This window comes from Leucopleurus acutus (assembly GCF_964270905.1).
Source record: "Leucopleurus acutus genome assembly, chromosome: 5".
In the NCBI taxonomy this organism is placed as follows: domain Eukaryota; kingdom Metazoa; phylum Chordata; class Mammalia; order Artiodactyla; family Delphinidae; genus Leucopleurus; species Leucopleurus acutus.
The window spans coordinates 114,106,776-114,123,984 of NC_139147.1; the positions used below are offsets into that span (position 1 = coordinate 114,106,776).

General features: G+C 43.5%; 1 protein-coding gene across 1 annotated transcript in view; it reads left to right on the forward strand.

Moving 5' to 3' along the window:
• Positions 1–1,888: 1,888 nt before the first annotated feature.
• ERICH6 (glutamate rich 6) overlaps positions 1,889–17,209 on the forward strand; it is a gene marked incomplete at both ends in the record, with an annotated part of 34,001 nt that continues 18,680 nt past the window's right edge. The window contains 8 exons of the mRNA XM_082839281.1: positions 1,889–2,189; positions 2,978–3,035; positions 7,480–7,571; positions 11,801–11,863; positions 12,156–12,211; positions 12,312–12,428; positions 15,387–15,500; positions 16,673–16,830. Of these exons, the coding sequence (XP_082695407.1) occupies positions 1,889–2,189; positions 2,978–3,035; positions 7,480–7,571; positions 11,801–11,863; positions 12,156–12,211; positions 12,312–12,428; positions 15,387–15,500; positions 16,673–16,830 (959 nt within the window). The remainder of the gene's footprint in view (positions 2,190–2,977; positions 3,036–7,479; positions 7,572–11,800; positions 11,864–12,155; positions 12,212–12,311; positions 12,429–15,386; positions 15,501–16,672; positions 16,831–17,209) is intronic.

The following is a 17,209-nucleotide window of genomic DNA, read 5'->3' on the forward strand; positions in this document are numbered from 1 at the left end:
AGCAACTAAGCCCGTGCGCCACAACTACTGAGCCGGCGCTCTAGGGCCTGAGTGCCACAGCTACTGAGCCCGCATGCTGCAACTACTGAAGCCCGCATGCCTAGAGCCTGTGCTCCTCAACAAGAGAAGCCACCACAATGAGAAGCCCGTGCACCGCAACGAAGAGTAGCCCCCGCTCGCCACAACTAGAGAAAGCCCGCGCGCAGCAACGAAGACCCAACGCGGCCAAAAATAAATAAATAAATAAACAGGAAATCAGCCAAAGAGCAGTCACAGAATCTTTAGTTCTCCCTGAAGGACATAGATAACAATACCTGAGACACATTCCTGAGTTGTTTTGCAGATACTATAACCACCGAAAGAGGGAAAAAGCTAACTGCATGATGACCAGACTGTAGTCATAATATAAGCTGCTCCGTTCTGAGCAGTACTGAACCTATGGCTAGCACCATTCCAGGGACTGGCCTCAAGAAAACGGCAACACACCGATCCTGGAGCTGAAGATTAACTGTGCTTAAAACAATCAAGATGACGCTGACCAGACCACCGCATGAGCAGTTTCAAGATGATGGTCAGAGCTGACTGTGCTGCTCTGCACATAGCCCCGGCCTGCACATCCTTGGAGCTTTCCTTTAAAGGCTCTTGCACTCCGATCTGGCCATTGGGGGATGGTTTGGGGGACACTAGTTCGCCACCTCCCCAGGTTGCCAACTTCCTGAACAAAGCCCCTTTCTTTTTCCACCTACCCTTGCTTCTTGACCATCGACTTTTGAGCAATGAGCAGCCAAACCCGAGCTGCTTTCTGGCTCCGGGGGTAGCAAGTACAATGAGCTGAAAACAAAGCCCCAGAAAGACGCAGGAGATGCCTTGGTGGCCAGATGCCTCAAGCTTTTTCCACCTCCTGGATGGATGGATGAAACAAGCATCAATCAGGCCCTGGACTAGAGCAAGGCACTCACCTCGGTCGCAAAAGGTAAGCGGCATCAAAAATCTCACTAATCAAGATAAACAATATTTAAGGCAGTGTTTTAAAAAGCCAAGCCAGCAAACTACGACCAAGGACCAGTGCCAGCTTTTGTAAATAAAGTTTTATTGTAAGCTCCAGCAAGCACCCAAACGCCGGCATCAGCACTACCAAGAGGCCTTACGGGTGCCCATAGCTAGTAGCCACGCCCCCTCCCCAGTCCAAAAAGAAAAAGACTGGCTCCCCAATATTTTATAATAAAATTAAATGGAGTATGGTCTACAAAAATATTGAAATCATTATGTTGTACACTAGAAACTAATACAATATTGTAAGTCGACCATACCTCCATTTTTTAAATTTTAAAAAATTTTGAAAGGGCTTCCCTGGTGGCGCAGTGGTTGGGAGTCCGCCTGCCGATGCAGGGGACACGGGTTCGTGCCCCGGTCCGGGAAGATCCCACATGCTGCGGAGCGGCTGGGCCCGTGAGCCATGGCCGCTGAGCCTGCGCGTCCGGAGCCTGTGCTCCGCAACGGGAGAGGCCACAGCGGTGAGAGGCCCGCGTACCGCAAAAAAAAAAAATTTCGAAAGACTGTCTCCAAAGGAGCTGAGAGAGATTGGAAAGGAAGATCAATTCACGGCAGGCCGCTAGGGTTCTCCGAGACTCCGGAGAGCAGGTGCGAAAGGAGCTTTCAGTGGTCCTAGTTCCCCCCATGGTCGCTCCGTGCCTCTCCGCCCCTCTCCCCGCAGCGCCAGTCCTCCGGGCTGAAGGGTCCTGCGACTTTAATCTCCAGACTCGGGGGCCGCGCGGCCGGCCGTTGCCCAGGGAGACGGACGCACAGGAGGCCTTGCGCGCCCCAGGCCTAGACCCGCCGGTGTCCCCTGCGCTGGCCGCGATCCCGCTTCCCTCCCGCCGCGGCCAAAATGCACTCTAATCACAGCTTCAGAAAGCCCGAGGAGGAGGACGAGGAGGACGAGGAGGACGAGGAGGACGCGGCGGCGGCGGCGGACCAGGATGGGGGGTTCAGCGAGGAGTACTTATGGAAGCTTTTGGCCTTCGGAGATGGCAATGAGGAAGAATGGAAAGCCTTTCGTCCCCGCTCAGCCAGCGTAGTCAGCCCCAGCCTGAGCCCGACGCCGACGCTCAGCCGAACGCCGAGCCTGAAGTGGAGCCAGACGCCGGTGGCCAGCGAGAGTGCACCCTCCAGCACCTCCTCCCCAAAAAGTACCGTTCCCCGGCCCGCCCAACCCGTTCCTCGAAGGCTTCCCTGTCCCTAGGGGAGGGCAGGTCGAACTCCTCTAGAGCCTCCGTCTACCCGGCAGTCTGTTTCCAAATACACACAAGACTTCACACACACCCTTATCTCAGTCCCTCAAGACACTGAAATCTTGGCTGAGCGCTTGTGATGGTCCACAGTTGAGCCTCGTCAAACTGGAAACAGGCAGTGCTGTACGGAGTGCTCATTTTATAACACTTCGTGCCTTCAGTGACCGCGTCCTCTTACATTCATTCTCTCCCCCCGCCGCCCCCCTCAAACACGAGCGCGCGCGCGCGCACACACACACACACATACACACATGCGCGCGCGCCCCACTCCTAAAGAAGAAGTAGTGCTTTAAGGGCGCTCTGCTACTGAAACAGCCCAGCCAAAAATAATTCACTTTTGTGCTTAACTTCCGGGACTGAAACCACTCCAGCCACTTCCTTAAAAAGAGAGGCACAGCAGTTACTTACAGTAGATTTGTCCATCTCCCAGCATTGACATTTTGGTCAGGATCATTCTTTGCTGGGGCCGCGTGGGTTGAGGGCAGTTGGATGGACTACACATTACAGGATGTTTAGCAGCACCCCTGGCCTCCACTTCTGACCATGCCAGTTAGCCCCTACCGGGCTCTGTGACAATCAAAAATGTCTTTAAACGTTGCTAAATGTTTCCTGGGGGGCAAAATTGTCCTTTTGAGAGCCACTGATTTAAAGGGAATGGCTAAATTGTTTAATGTTTCATTCAACAGGTTTTCCTAAAATACTTCAGACATTTAAAAAAGACATGTCTGAAACGGATTTAGATAGGTAAGAAATTGTTTTCAGTGTTCTATATTATTATTTTTTTGAAGCTGATGATGTTTACTTTTGGAATAAACATGTCAGGAAGTAGAGTAAAATCATCCAGGGCATTTACAACCAATTTATTCAAAAAGGTGTTTTTTAATCTACACTGTTAGACACTTTGGAGGAGATAGATAGGGTCCCTGCCCATCACCGGCTTATTATCTATCTGTAGAGATGACATGTCTACTTACTAATATAGCATGAAATCATAAATGTCATGTGCACAACAGTAAGTGCTATGAGGCTGTAGGACGTAAGTCTCTATTGGCTAAATTTAGGAGTGATCAGGGACACCTGTGGTGGAGAGTGGAAAGTACGGTTTCTTTTTCTTGTTGTTATTGCTATTAGCCTCCAAGCACTTCTAACTATAATAGGAAGACACCAGAGAAACACATTTGGAACATCTTTATCAGTCTTCCCTGAAACCTCACACCAAACATGGGTCCACAATCTCACATTATTGTTCACCTAAGTTTTGCTTTTATAAGCAAATTTCCATTTTTAAGCAGAAAGAGAATTGTTCTGCCCCACTAATATGTTTTTATTTATCCAAGTTAACATTTTAATAAAATATAATATATGTACATGGTTAAAACATTAAAGTAGACAAAGCTATAAAATTTAAAATTTCTGTACCCTTCTCTGCTCCCACTTCCACTCACCCGAGTTAACATATTGTTAACAGTTTGTTTTGTTTCCAGTATAATTTAAATAGCATATTTTCATTCCTTGATTTATTAATCTTTGACATAGCTACTGACTTCCCACCATGAAAGCTGAGGAACGTAACACACTACTTCCCTCCTCTCCATTTTCAGTAGTTAGATTATTTTTATACTTTCTAACCTTTAGGACTTTAAAGTATTTAAACCTCTACTTCTTGATTTATCAATTTTAGTAACTATTAACTCTATTTTGAAAAATTAACACCTTAATGCACTTCTACTTCCTTCTCTCACCCTTTCCTCTCCCAATTAACAACAAATTATGTAACAGACTTTATTAAAATATATAATATATAGTCCTATAAAGTCATATTACTTTACCAAGTTTTATAATGTTTGCATATTTTGTAATTATAATTAGCTAGCTCTTAGTGCTTTGGGTACAAGTTGATTCTAAACGTTGAAGACCAATAACCAATACTCACAATTTCCTGCTAAGAACCCAATGATGTGACTGCATTCCTGCACAAGAAAATGAAATCCTATGTCTGTAAAACTTGGCTCCTAAAAGAAGAACTTCTCAACTCTCAGTTGTTTTTAGTTGTCTTCAATTTTTCTGAGTTGGGCTCAACGGCCATACTTTCTTGTTTTCCATATTGTTTTCTTTCTTTTATTCCTTTTCTTTTTGCTGGAGAAACTCCCCAGGTAATTATTTCATATTGATCTCATGTATAGTCAAATTTCTGAGTTCTCGCCTGTCTTGAAATTTCTTCCTTTTGCCCTCATACTTTATTAATAATATAACCTGGAATAAAAGAATGGGTTTAAAACCATTTCCCTTCAGAGCTCCGAAGACATTGCTTCATTGCCTTCTAGTATCCAGTATTGCTGACCAGTCTGATTTTCAAACCCTTCTAATATTTATTTCCTCCCCTTCATTTTCTCTAGTCTTTCCTTTGGAACTGCGACAGTCCAACTGGCTGTTGGACTTCTTGGATATCTTCAAGATTCTTGGTGTTTACATGCTATGATGTAGCCTTTGTACAGAATTTTTTATTGGGGGATTCATATAATTTCCAAGAACCGATTCTTACTCTCTGAAGAGGTGTGTGTGTGTGTGCGTGTTTAAATCTCTTTGAGGGTACTGTTATAAAATACTAAAGTTCTCATTTGTTCTTTGTATTTCTTCTTTTTTCTTTCAAGATCACTTGTTCTGTTTGTTTTTCTTGGTCCTTCTATTCCATGCTATGGATTGTCCTTCAGTGACTGGTAATCCTTGGTTATCCAATTGCATTTATCAATGAATGACTGACAGGTAGCTGAAACAGGATAGGAGTCCTGCAGCCAAGTAGTTCTGTTTCTTGACTGGGCTGGCAGGGGAAGGTTGACTGTGAGTCCTGCGTGGGTGGGTAGGGCAGTCACAGCCAGCTTCCTGTGGGGTGTCAGCAGGGAGCAGGCAAGGTGGGTAAGCCCACTATTACTAGTTATGATAAGGACACTTCACTGTGTGGCTGGAGTTCCTCATGCATTTCTTTCATGGGACTCTCCCTTCCTCCTCTTTCACCCAAGCCTATTGGGTAGGTCCTGAGTAACTCATCCTGCACTCTGCTTCTCTTTCAGACCTAAACTTCCCCAGGCAGGCTTTTTAGAAACCAGTTCTTTGGGCTTCATCCGGAAATAAACACAACTGCTGCCAACTGCCCCGTGTAAGAGGAGAGGAAGGGGTCTGAGTGGCCAGCTGTCCCATGTTCACTCCTTGAACTACCCTGATGACCATCTCCAGCCCCCTCCCCTGTGCATTTGGTCGAGTCTGGGCTAGGAGCTTCTCAGGAGTTCCCTTTGGAAGAACTTTACTTATGTCTCTTATCTTGAGCTGTGGCGGTCTCTGCTCTAGTTTTCCATCAACCTGAGGCCATTTATTTTCTTTCTTTCAAGGACTTCTTCAATATTACTTGGCTACTGACGACACCGCTCTTGTTTTCCAGGGCTATTGCTTGTTTGTGGCTTTGAAGTGTTAGTTCAATAAGATCTTGGAAGGAAGGGGAGAATTGTGTGTTCAGGTGCCATCTTGACCTGGACTTTCTATCATATGGGAACTTCTCTTTCCTAAATCAAATTCTTAATTTCTCCTCATAAATCTTCCTAAGAAGATGTTCTTCTGTACTTCAAAGCATTCTCTGGTGAATTTGGTGAGATTGTGTTTTTAAGGAAATCTGTCCTTAAAAGAAACAGAAATGCAACCAATACTGGCTCAATTTCTACTTTTAATTGCCCTATTACTATTCTGGGGCAAACTTTAGGAGGCAGATGAATCTGGAGAAACACAGGTTTTGGAACCAAATAGGTCTGGGCCCCATCTGCCTCTGTCATGTTTGATTTTGAGAAGGCCCCCCAGAGCCTCAATTTCCTTGCCTATAGAAAAGGAATACTACCTGCTGTATAGCACAGGGGACTCTACTCAATACTCTGTAATGGCCTATATGGGGAAAGAATCTAAAAAAAAAAAAAAGTGGAAATATGTATATATATAACTGATTGACTTTGTTGTACACCTGAAACTAACACAACATTGTAGATCAACTATACTCCAATAAAAATTTAAAAAAAAAAGGAAAGGGTATACTAATTCCTACCTTGATTGGTTTTTATAAAGATAAATGAAGTAATGTAAGTAAAGCAACTACTATGTATCTACTACAACACAGTAAGTTCTCAGGAAATGTTAATTTTGTTCTTATCCTCCAATGTCTGCCATCTTTACACAGAATTTCAGAAACAATCTTTCATGTTGGTTCAAGGGAGGCAGAGACCTAGATGAGTTATGTATTGATTTTGTTAACTACTGTATTGGGAAAACACTGAAATGTAAAATGTTGTCTAGGGATTGCTCGTCAATGTTCCTTTACTCTTGGTCCCATAACTTTTTTCGATGGGAACTTAGACAATCAGGACTCCCCCAGACACTTGTTCAGGTGGCTTCTGCAGAGGAGTTCTCAACACACAATGTTTCAAGGAACAAAGCACCAAAAAAGGAAGGTGGAGACATAAGAGAACTGAGAAAGGTGAAAAAGTGACAATCCTAAAGTTGACTAAATTATTTGGGAAATTTTGTTTGATAATTTTAGAAGAGCCAGCAAATTATGGCAAAAAAAATCGAAATTCAAAGAGGCAAAGGAACTTGAAAAGCAATAGGTATTGTTTACTTGTTACCAGTAGCAGTCATTTTAGCTAGTAAAAGTCAATAAATTCCTGCTTCCTATCATGTAGATGATAACTAACTGATTAAACTGCTTGTGGAAAGAATACAGATTGCTTAATTACAACGCACTTAACTTCAGCCCTTTAAAAAGAGCTTGGATTATTTTAAAGCTATTTTAAAATGAACAACACGTTCTAATTTAAATTCAAGTAAATGTTTAAACACACATACCATCATCGCCGCCGCCACCACCAACACACAGCACAGATAGAGGGGTAGTAATTTACTCCGTGAGAGAAATACTACGGTATTGGGAGCCTCCAGGATTGAGAGAAGAGTGCTTTGCAAAGAACAGATATGATGCAAACACACTGTGCCTGACTTTACTGAAGACACAGAACGGAAGAAAATATTTCAAAGGAAAAAGAAATCAGGATCTTCTAAGAACATCTGTTATTTGATTGTTAAATGTACTAGATTTAGAAGAACTGCTAACAACTCTATAGGTATACTGAAAACTAACATTTTGTCTAAATTTCAGGGCTGTCTATCACAATCTGTATCCAAGAATTTCAACATCAGTACAAACAGAAGAAAGTTGGCTTCAAGAATTGTCAGGCATGCAGCAGCCGAGTGAGTAGTTTGGTTTTTTAGCTTTTGCTGGGAGATGGGATTGTACACTGGAAAGGGCACTGGTGTAAATGGCCAGGAGAGCTAGGATTGAATCCCAGCCCCCAAACAAACTAACATCATGACAACTGGGCAAGTCACTTAACCTCATTGACTCTGTTTCTTTCTCTGTTGGCCTTAATAATCCTTCTGCAACAGGACTGTTATAAAGATCAAAATGAAACTCAACATTTAAACTCCTTGGCACTGAGCCTTTAATAAATGGTAGCACCTGTATTCACATCAAGAAATAATCTGTCATCATACTTTGAAACACATCTTTATTTTTTATTATAGAAGTAACATGCGTGCCGTTTTTAAAACATCAAACCATTAAGAAAAATATAATGTAAACATTAAGTTTTTAACTTATCCCAGTATATTCCTCAGAAGTGATCGTTACGAATAGCCTTTCCTTTCAATTTTATTGTTTTATGTTATATCACTTATTCATGAGATGTTTATTGAGCACACACCAAGCACCTGTCATAGGTCAGTTTCCTGTTCTAAGGTAACAGCAATGAATAGGGCAGGCAAACCCCCTGTCTCAATGGTCTTCTATTAAAGTGTGGGAGGTGGAAGTAATAGTGAGATAAATGATACACAAAGTAAGTAAATACACAATATCTTACATAATGTAAGTGCTAAGGAGGAAAATAAAGCAGGGAGAGGGATGGGAAATGTTGGGTAGATGGGTACAAGCTTACCCAGGATGCTGAGGTAAATCTTCACCGAGAAGCTGAAATATTTGAGTAAAGACCTCAAGGAGGAGAGAGAGTGATAATGATCTCTGGGGGAAGAGTGTTCCAGGCACAGGGAAGAACAAGTGCTTCCTTCTAGAACAAGGAGGCAGCCAGCTTGGCTGCAGTGGGGTAAGTAAGGAGGTGAGCCCTACGGGATAAAATCAGAGACAATGAGGACCAAATCTTACTCAATGAGAATGAAGTGGGAAGTCACTGGAGGGTCTGCACAGAGGAGTGACACAATCTAACATAATTAAAAATTTGGGCTTCCCTGGTGGCACAGTGGTTGAGAATCTGCCTGCCAACGCAGGGCACACGGGTTCGAGCCCTGGTCTGGGAAGATCCCACATGCCGCGGAGCAACTAGGCCCGTGAGCCACAACTACTGAGCCTGCGCGTCTGGAGCCTGTGCTCTGCAACAAGAGAGGCAGCGATAGTGAGAGGCCTGTGCACTGCGATGAACAGTGGCCCCCGCTCGCTGCAACTAGAGAAAGCCCTCGCACAGAAATGAAGACCCAACACAGCCAAAAATAAATAAATATTTTTTTTAAAAAATCAGACGTATAATTAATATTAATATATTAAACCTAATATTAAAACATGTTAATTATTCCCAAATTAATCTATATATTCAATGTAATTGTGATGAAGTTTTTCAATGGAGTTTGACAAGTTGATTCTTTGGTCCTGCTCTGCAGCGTTCAAAGATAAGTTGAGGCATTTTCAAATTTTTAAGAGTTTATTTGAGCAGATGTGGATTGGAAACAGGTAGCGCCAAGCCAGAAGTGGTTATGTCCACAGACAAGACCTAAGGAGAGGTTTTTATAGAGAAGTCGTGGGAGCAAAGCAAGGAAATCATCTGGCTGTTGCTCAAGGTTGCATTACAGTAGGTCACCTACATACGAACGAGTTCCATTCCGACAGTGTGTTCGTAAGTCCAATTTGGTCGAAGTCCAACGAAGTTAGCCTAGGTACCCAACTAACACAATCAGCTATATAGTACTTTACTGTAATAGGTTTATAATACTTTTCACACAAATAATACATGAAAAACAAACAAAAAAATCAAGAAAACATTTTTAATCTTACAGTACAGTCCCTTGAAAAGTACAGTAGTACAGTACAACAGCTGGCATCCAGGGGCTGGCATCAAGTGAACAGGCAAGGAGAGTTACTGATTGGAGGAGGGAGAGGAGGTGGGAGATGGTAGAGCTGAAGGATCGTCAGCAATAGGAGACGGAGGGCAAACTACAACTTCACTCACACCTGACGCTGATGGCACAGGGTCTGGTTCCTTGCCAGATTCAGTTCTATCTACCCTCTTGAAAAAAGGATCCAGCGATGTCTGGGTAGTAGCTCTTTTTCCTTGTCATAGATGACATGGTAGCACTGGATTGCATTCTGAGCGGCTGCTGCAACCTTCGTGTACCATCCTATGCCTCAAAAGCTAACAGCGCCTCCTCAAATAAAGAAAATCCCCTTGCCATTTCCTGCATCGTCAATCTCTTCGGTTCTTCAGTTACTTCTTCCTCTTGTCTCTCTTCGTCCTTTCTCTGGGCCTCCAATTCCATCAGGTCTTCATCAGTCAGCTCCTCGTGTTGCACAGCCAACAGTACTGTACAGTAAAGTACTCAAAAGCACAACCACTTGTAGAGGATGCATTCACGTGACAATGTACGCCAGACACATGAACTAATTTATGTGATTGGACGTGGGAACGCACGTTCATATCTTTGAAAGTTCGCAATTTGAAGGTTCATGTGTAGAGGACTTAACTGTATTTGGGAAAGCCCGGTTGGCTGTTTGCTATGAGCTGTTCTTAACCTTGAGGCATTAACCTTGAGGAACTGACTCTGGCTTAGGTTTCACTTTGCTTACAATTGGCTACCAAGGCATTAGAGCCCCCTCATCTAATGGCTTCCTTGTTTGATTAGTTTAACAGCAGGAACCTAATGTACCTTTTCAATTTTTTCATATCTTTTTTTGTAGGTTTTTTTCATAGAGAACTGCTATGCACCTCTTATTAGTTTATTCCTAGGTGTTTTACAGTTGTCTTTTATTGATGTAATAATTGGAATCTTTTTTTCCTATTATATTTTCTAATTGGTTATTGTCAATGTATAGGAAAACTATTGATTTCAATGCATTAATTTTGTATCTGATTCCCTTGCTGAACTTTTTCTAATATTTTATCAGTTAAAAGTCCACTAGACAATTACATTTCCTGTGAATAACAGCAGTTTTATCTCGTCTTTAATTTTTTTTACTTAGCAGTGTATCAAGGACATCTTTCCATGTCAGGAAATATTGATCTAATTCCTTGCAATGACTATGTAGTATTGCCTTATATACCTACAGTTACTGTGACTTATGAATACATCTGATTGTTAGATGTTGCAGGGTTGTTTGGTTTGGTTTGGTTTTGTGTTTTGACCTCTTCCCTATGACAAATAATGCCTTAATGAAAGTCTTGTTCATTCGTTTGTTTGTCTTTTAATACCTGTGCTGGTATTCCTGTTGGGCAAAATGCCCAAAACATATTTTTAAATTGTTCAGGTACTCAACATATGAAGTATGTCATTTTCTGAAGCCCACCTCTTTCTCCAGCACCAGCCCTGGCTATACAGGGAAAATGGGTCTGCCCTCTCCCTTTACCTCTGTTTCATTGTAGGTTGTTCTGATCGGTTTTTCATCATCCCAGTCCTGTCTGCTTACCTTTCCAGATATTTACTCCAAGCGGCTCGTGTGCTGATAGATGGCTGTCTTCCCCATTTCCAGTATTGCCCTGGAATCTGCAGAGGGAATTATTCTGGTGGTTTAGTTCACTGTCTTGAACTGGGAACCGCCCTCTCACCCCACGCCAGCACTCTTCTCCCTGAAAAATCTTTTGCAGAGTAACAGTCATAAATTAGACAGAATAGTAATTTTAAAAGGCAGAACACAAAAGGGTCTGCAAACCATGATTATAATCAAATAAAATATGCATTCGTGTAACATTCTAAGACTAAAAAGAAGCAAGGAAGCATTTTTTTTTTTTTTTTTTTTTGCGGTACGCGGGCCTCTCACTGTTGTGGCCTCTCCCGTTGCGGAGCACAGGCTCCGGATGCGCAGGCTCAGTGGCCATGGCTCACGGGCCCAGCCGCTTCGCGGCATGTGGGATCCTCCCGGACCGGGTCACGAACCCCTGTCCCCTGCATCGGCAGGTGGACTCTCAACCACTGCGCCACCAGGGAAGCCCAAGGAAGCATTTTTTAATGTGATTCATTAGTGGTGAGCCTTCTCTGTTTTTTACTTACTGTTGACAAAATGTTATTTGGGAAAAGGCAAAAAAAAAAAATTAAAAATAAAACACAAAAAGGGCACTTATTTTTCCAAGAGGCATATTTTCTTTTCTATTAGACTTCTTTCATCCTCTGTCAGGATTGATGACAAATGTACACTCTTTTTACAGAGAAGGAAGTGCCCTCTGTAGAGAAGGAAGATGAATCTGAAAATCTAGCTTCTAAATTAAGAGGTAACTGGATGTTTGGCGTCATCCCCTCTGCTGGCAAAGGCAAACTGCCCTTAGGAAACCAGCCTTAACTTGGACGGTGTCCAACCCCTTTAGAAAAGAGCTCCCCTAGGAGAAGGTGAAGGTAGGGTTTCAGGGCATTTAGACAGCATGTGTGTGTGTGTGTGTGTGTGTGTGTGTGTGTGTGTGTGTAAGTGAGTGTGTGTCATGGGCTAGGATCTTCAAACTAGAGAAAATGGAATACACTGCACAAAGTTTTCAAACATTCCTTCTAAATCTGTCTTTTTGTCTTCAGCAAAATGGGTAATTAACCCAGAAGAGCCAAAACTAAATATTTTATGTGAGCTGGAGGTAAGAAATGTTTATCAGTCCAACTAGTACACTGAACTCATGGTAAAAATCACTTATTCAATCTTCAATTTTTTTCTTTCTCCCTCTTTTTAAAATTTAGTTTAAGGAAGACTTCATAACACTTTTTGAGCCCTCTCTGAGAACACTACCCAGCATCGGACCACCATCTATTTTCACATTCAAACAAGAGAGTTCCAATTTAGGCATTAAGTTCAAGGTAATTTTCATCTATATTTCTTTTTGCTTTTACTGTAATAAATGGTATAAAAAGCCCCATGATGATCTGCACAAAAGACAGTGAACATACTTTTACAAAAAAAAAGGCAAGGAGCTCATTTACTTGGAATAGCACTTAGGGTGGCTCTATTCGTTTCCTAGGGCTGCTGGAACAAAATACCAGAAACTAGGTGGCTTACAGCGACAGAAAAGTATTGTTTCACAGTTCTGAAGGCTGGAAGTCCAAAATCAAGGTGTCAGCAAGTCTAACCTGGAGGGGAGAGTCCCTCCTTGCCTCTTCTGAGCTTCTGGTGGTGGCCGTCAATCCTTGGCATTCCTTGGCTTTCGGCTGCATCACTCCAATCTCTGCCTTGGTTGTCCCAGCACACTCTGTGTGTCTCTGTCCAAATGTCCCTCTTCTCCAAGGACACCAGTCATATTGGATTAGCGCCCACGCTAATGACCTCATCTTAACTTGATTATATCTGCAGAGACCCCATTTCTAAGTCAGGCCACATTCACAGGTACCAGGGGTTAGAAATTCAACAGAGCCTTTGGGGGAGCACGACTCAACCTATAACAGTGGTCATAAAGCCAGGCAGCACAGGTGAACGTGAGCTGTATTTGATCACATTAAATGACCAATTAATGTCTGCATTCAATGGGCAAGGGAGAGGTCACCTTAGTAATTCCAACAGGACACAAACCACCCTGCCTTGCCACAGAGGTAAGGGACTGACCGGTGGTATGATTATTTCCAAACTTGCACGGCATGGTCATGTGGAGAGAGCTGCACACTCCCCAGACTGGAACCTCCTTGATTACTTCTTTTGGGGTACACTAAAGGTACAGGCTTATTCACAGAAATCAGAGATACCAATCATGTGAGGCAGGACGGCACAGATGCGTGTGCAGGAGTTGACGGGAATGCCGTGTGGATGCACCAGTGTGGTTGGTGTTCACTGTCATTTTGTGCAGCACGTTGAACTATGCGATCTAATGCATGGTAATCATTAAATACATCACGTAACGTAATATGAGTCAACATTCACTGTTTATATTTGCCCAGGTTTCTAAATTGTATGGTCACCTTATAGACGCTTCAGGCTGAAATTCTTTCTTCAAACATAGCACCTTCCTTTTTCTGAAGCACAAAGGCCTGTATCCAGGAAGTTTCTTGAGCTCTCTTCCCCTGACACCCAGAGATGCGCCTGAACATGAGGAAGGCCTTGGGGACTTCCTTCCACAGAGCTGTCCCTACACCGGCCCCTGGACAGGGCTGGCTCTCCCTGCATCCCTGGGCCAACCTTTCAGGTCTTCTGAGATGGGCCTGGACACTGGTCTAGTTCAGGGGCAGCAGCAGCTGGTTGGCCAGCTCTCCTCTTCAGCCACACCCTCTTGAGGTGGAAATTCCAACCCCACTCATGTCTTTTGAAGCATCTTTACTTACTTCGCCCCCAGGTGAAGGAGTGAAGGGGTGAAGGGGCCATGGGCAGAGGAGTTCACTACCGAGATGCTGGCAGCACAGTCTGTAGCTGGCCTGGTGTTGCCAAGCTCTTCCTGCCCATTCCATCATTTGGTAGCTGTCCTGGATTCGTCACCACCATCTCTCTCTTACAAGGCTTTCCTCCCTGAGTGTTCTGCTTTCAGCGATGTGCAGTACTTATTATGGGGTACTTTCCATGGCCTAATTATACTGGACTGTACTCTAGGGTCCCTGGCTGCACCGGCCATCTCAGTCACCCTTTGGCCCCATTGCGGTCATTTTGCCAGGCTCGGAGAATGGTTTCCATGGTAACTGCAGGTGCCCTGGTGGTTTCATGACATGCAAGTCATGATCTGGGTCTTTTCCTGGAGGCCTGTGCCGAGGCTTGGCTGCTCACCTGCCAGGAGGCTCTGTAGTCACAGCCATGACCTCAGATCACTAAGAGTGCCATAGTGCATCCACCCCTCACTGAGTCACCTGCGCCCGTAACTCCCAGCCTCCTCTTGCGTTCCCTAGCCTCCCCTCCCCTCCTGGATTACCTTCACAGCACAGACAGGAGAATGTGGTGCCCCAACTGGGGCTTCCCTTGAGAAAGGACTCTAATTTATTTTAGAAAGTTGAGCATTGTAAACAGTGGCCTACATAGTAATGTCAAGACTTTTTCTTAGCTGACACTTCTTTTTTAATTTTTATTTATTTATTTATCTTTGCGGTACGCGGGCCTCTCACTGCTGTGGCCTCTCCCGTTGCGGAGCACAGGCTCCGGACGCGCAGGCCCAGTGGCCATGGCTCACGGGCCCAGCCTCTCCGCGGCATGTGGGATCTTCCCGGACCGGGGCACGAACCCATGTCCCCTGCATCGGCAGGCGGACTCTCAACCACTGCGCCACCAGGGAAGCCCTTAGCCGACACGTCTTGAAAGAGTTTATGGTATTTAAACACCTTAGACCATTTACACAAAATCAAATATGTGTTATCCTTTGTGTCCCGCATCTAGTCACACACTGTACCTCCCCCTGCTCGACAAGGGACACTGATGTCAACAGTAAAATCATTTCTGCAACTTTCTTCTTACACTGAGGAGGCATCCCAAGGACCCACAGAGCTCCTGATGGGCTCAGCTGCGCCCCAACGAACTGCACCAGACAGAGGCCTCCAAAACACCACTTCAGCCTCCCCAGCCCTTAAGAGCCCTTGAACAGAAATGATGTCTCATTTCTGGAATACACAGATCCTGCTGGCTTCGTGCCTTCTGATATAGGATCTCAGACCCCTGAAAGTTCCCTACGAATCATCGCTGGGAGCCCTCATGTTGTCTGACAGGAGTTCTCAAGCAGGTTTGTACATCCCTCATCAACCTGTTGTCTGACTGGACATTCGCTGGCCCCGTCCAGGGCTCTGGCTCCGCCTGCTCTGAGAGGCTCTGGGCCTCCTTGTGGGCATGTCTTCATTTTTTTTTTCTCCTCTCTGAAGAGAGAAGAGGAGGAGGTATCGCCCACGTGTGAGTTCTGTGGGAGCGATCTAAGACCATTTCTCTCCAATGTGGATCTTTCCTGTGACTACAATAGCTCTGAACTAGTAGAACAGGTAAGTTCTAAAGCAGGTTTACGGAGGAAATAGTGTTACTTTTAGACACTAATTTAAGCATAAGTAGTATTTTCTTCTGCATCTTTCCAATGCATTGCCTTTTTCTTTTTTTTTTTTTTTTTTTTGGCTGCACTGCGTGGCTTGTGGGATCGTAGTTCCCTCACCAGGGACCGAACCTGGGACCCTGGCAGTGAAAGCCCAGAATCCTAACCACTGCACTGCCAGAGGATTCCCTGCATTGCCATTCTTAAGAGAGTTACGTGTTAGCCGTCAGGGCAACGCAAATCATAACCACAATGGGATACAATTTCACACCCACTAGGATGGCTATAACCCAAAAGACAGATAATAACAAGGATGTAGAGACACTGGAACCCTCATACACTGCTGAAGGGGAATATAAAACGATGCAGCCGCTTTGGAAAACAGTCGGGCAATCCCTCAAAAAGTTAAACATACAGATGCCATATAACCCAACAAACAATTCCATTCCTAAGTATATACCCAAGAAAATTAACACCATATGTCCACCCAGAAACGTGTATACAAATGTTCACAGCAGCATGATTCAGAACAGCCAAAAAGTGAAAATAACCCAGACATTTAGCAACAGATGAAAGGGTAAATAAATGTGGGGTATCCATACAATGAAATATTATGCAGCCATAAAAAGGAATGAAGTACTTATACATGCTATGACATAAATGAAAATATTTGCTATGTGAAAGAAGCAAGTCACAAAGTACCACATGTTGTATGCAAATCTATAAAGACAGCAAATAGATTAGTGGCTGCCAGGGGCTGAGATGAGAGGAGAATAAGGAGTAACTGTTAATGGGTACAGGTTTCAGTTTCTAAAATTGATTGTTGTGATGGTTGCAAAATTCTGTGACTATATTGGATTGGCCAAAAAGTTCGTTCGGGTTTTTCCTACAATGTTATGGAAAAACCTGAGCGAATGTTTTGGCCAACCCAACACTAAAAACCATTGACTTGTACACTTTAAATGGGTGAACTGTATGATATGTGAATTATATCTCAATAAAACTGTTACCAAAAAAAAATGTTATGATAGATTGTTATCCAAAACCCCATTAACATTTTTGGGGTTTTTTTCCCTCCTGTAATTATCATCTAGGACTGATGAGATGAAAATGAACTCTGTTTTTCAGACCTCTTGCTGTAGTTATTTCCAAAACCTGATTGACTACATCTATGAGGGAAAACAAAAAATCCGAAGCTCTAAAGCTGAATTAATCTGTATTGACCCTCATGCCGCCCACGGCAGTGAAGTCGACAGACTCAAAGCAAAGGAAAAAGCTTTGCGGAGGTAACAGTGAGCCTTTGATATTGAAACTCAGATAGGCCCACTTAGTTAGTTTTTTGTAAAATGAACCTCATTTTCTCAAAATAGATAATTTTGAAGATGCATTCCCAGTGAAGAAACAAAAATTGGCCAAAGCAAACCTATTGCAATTCCTGGTGGACACTGTAAGAGTCAGAAGATTTCAGAAACTCAGTGAACTCACTGACTTAGAGTAGAAATTTGCCAATCCCAAATTCTCAGGGCAATTCGGAATTCCTATATTGGAGAAATCTGTCCACTAAATATAGTAGAAACACACGCACACTGATTAAATGACTTGATTCGCAAGTAGTAACAGATAAAAATAACAAGGAATAGCGTTTAAACAGTAAAAATTTATAGT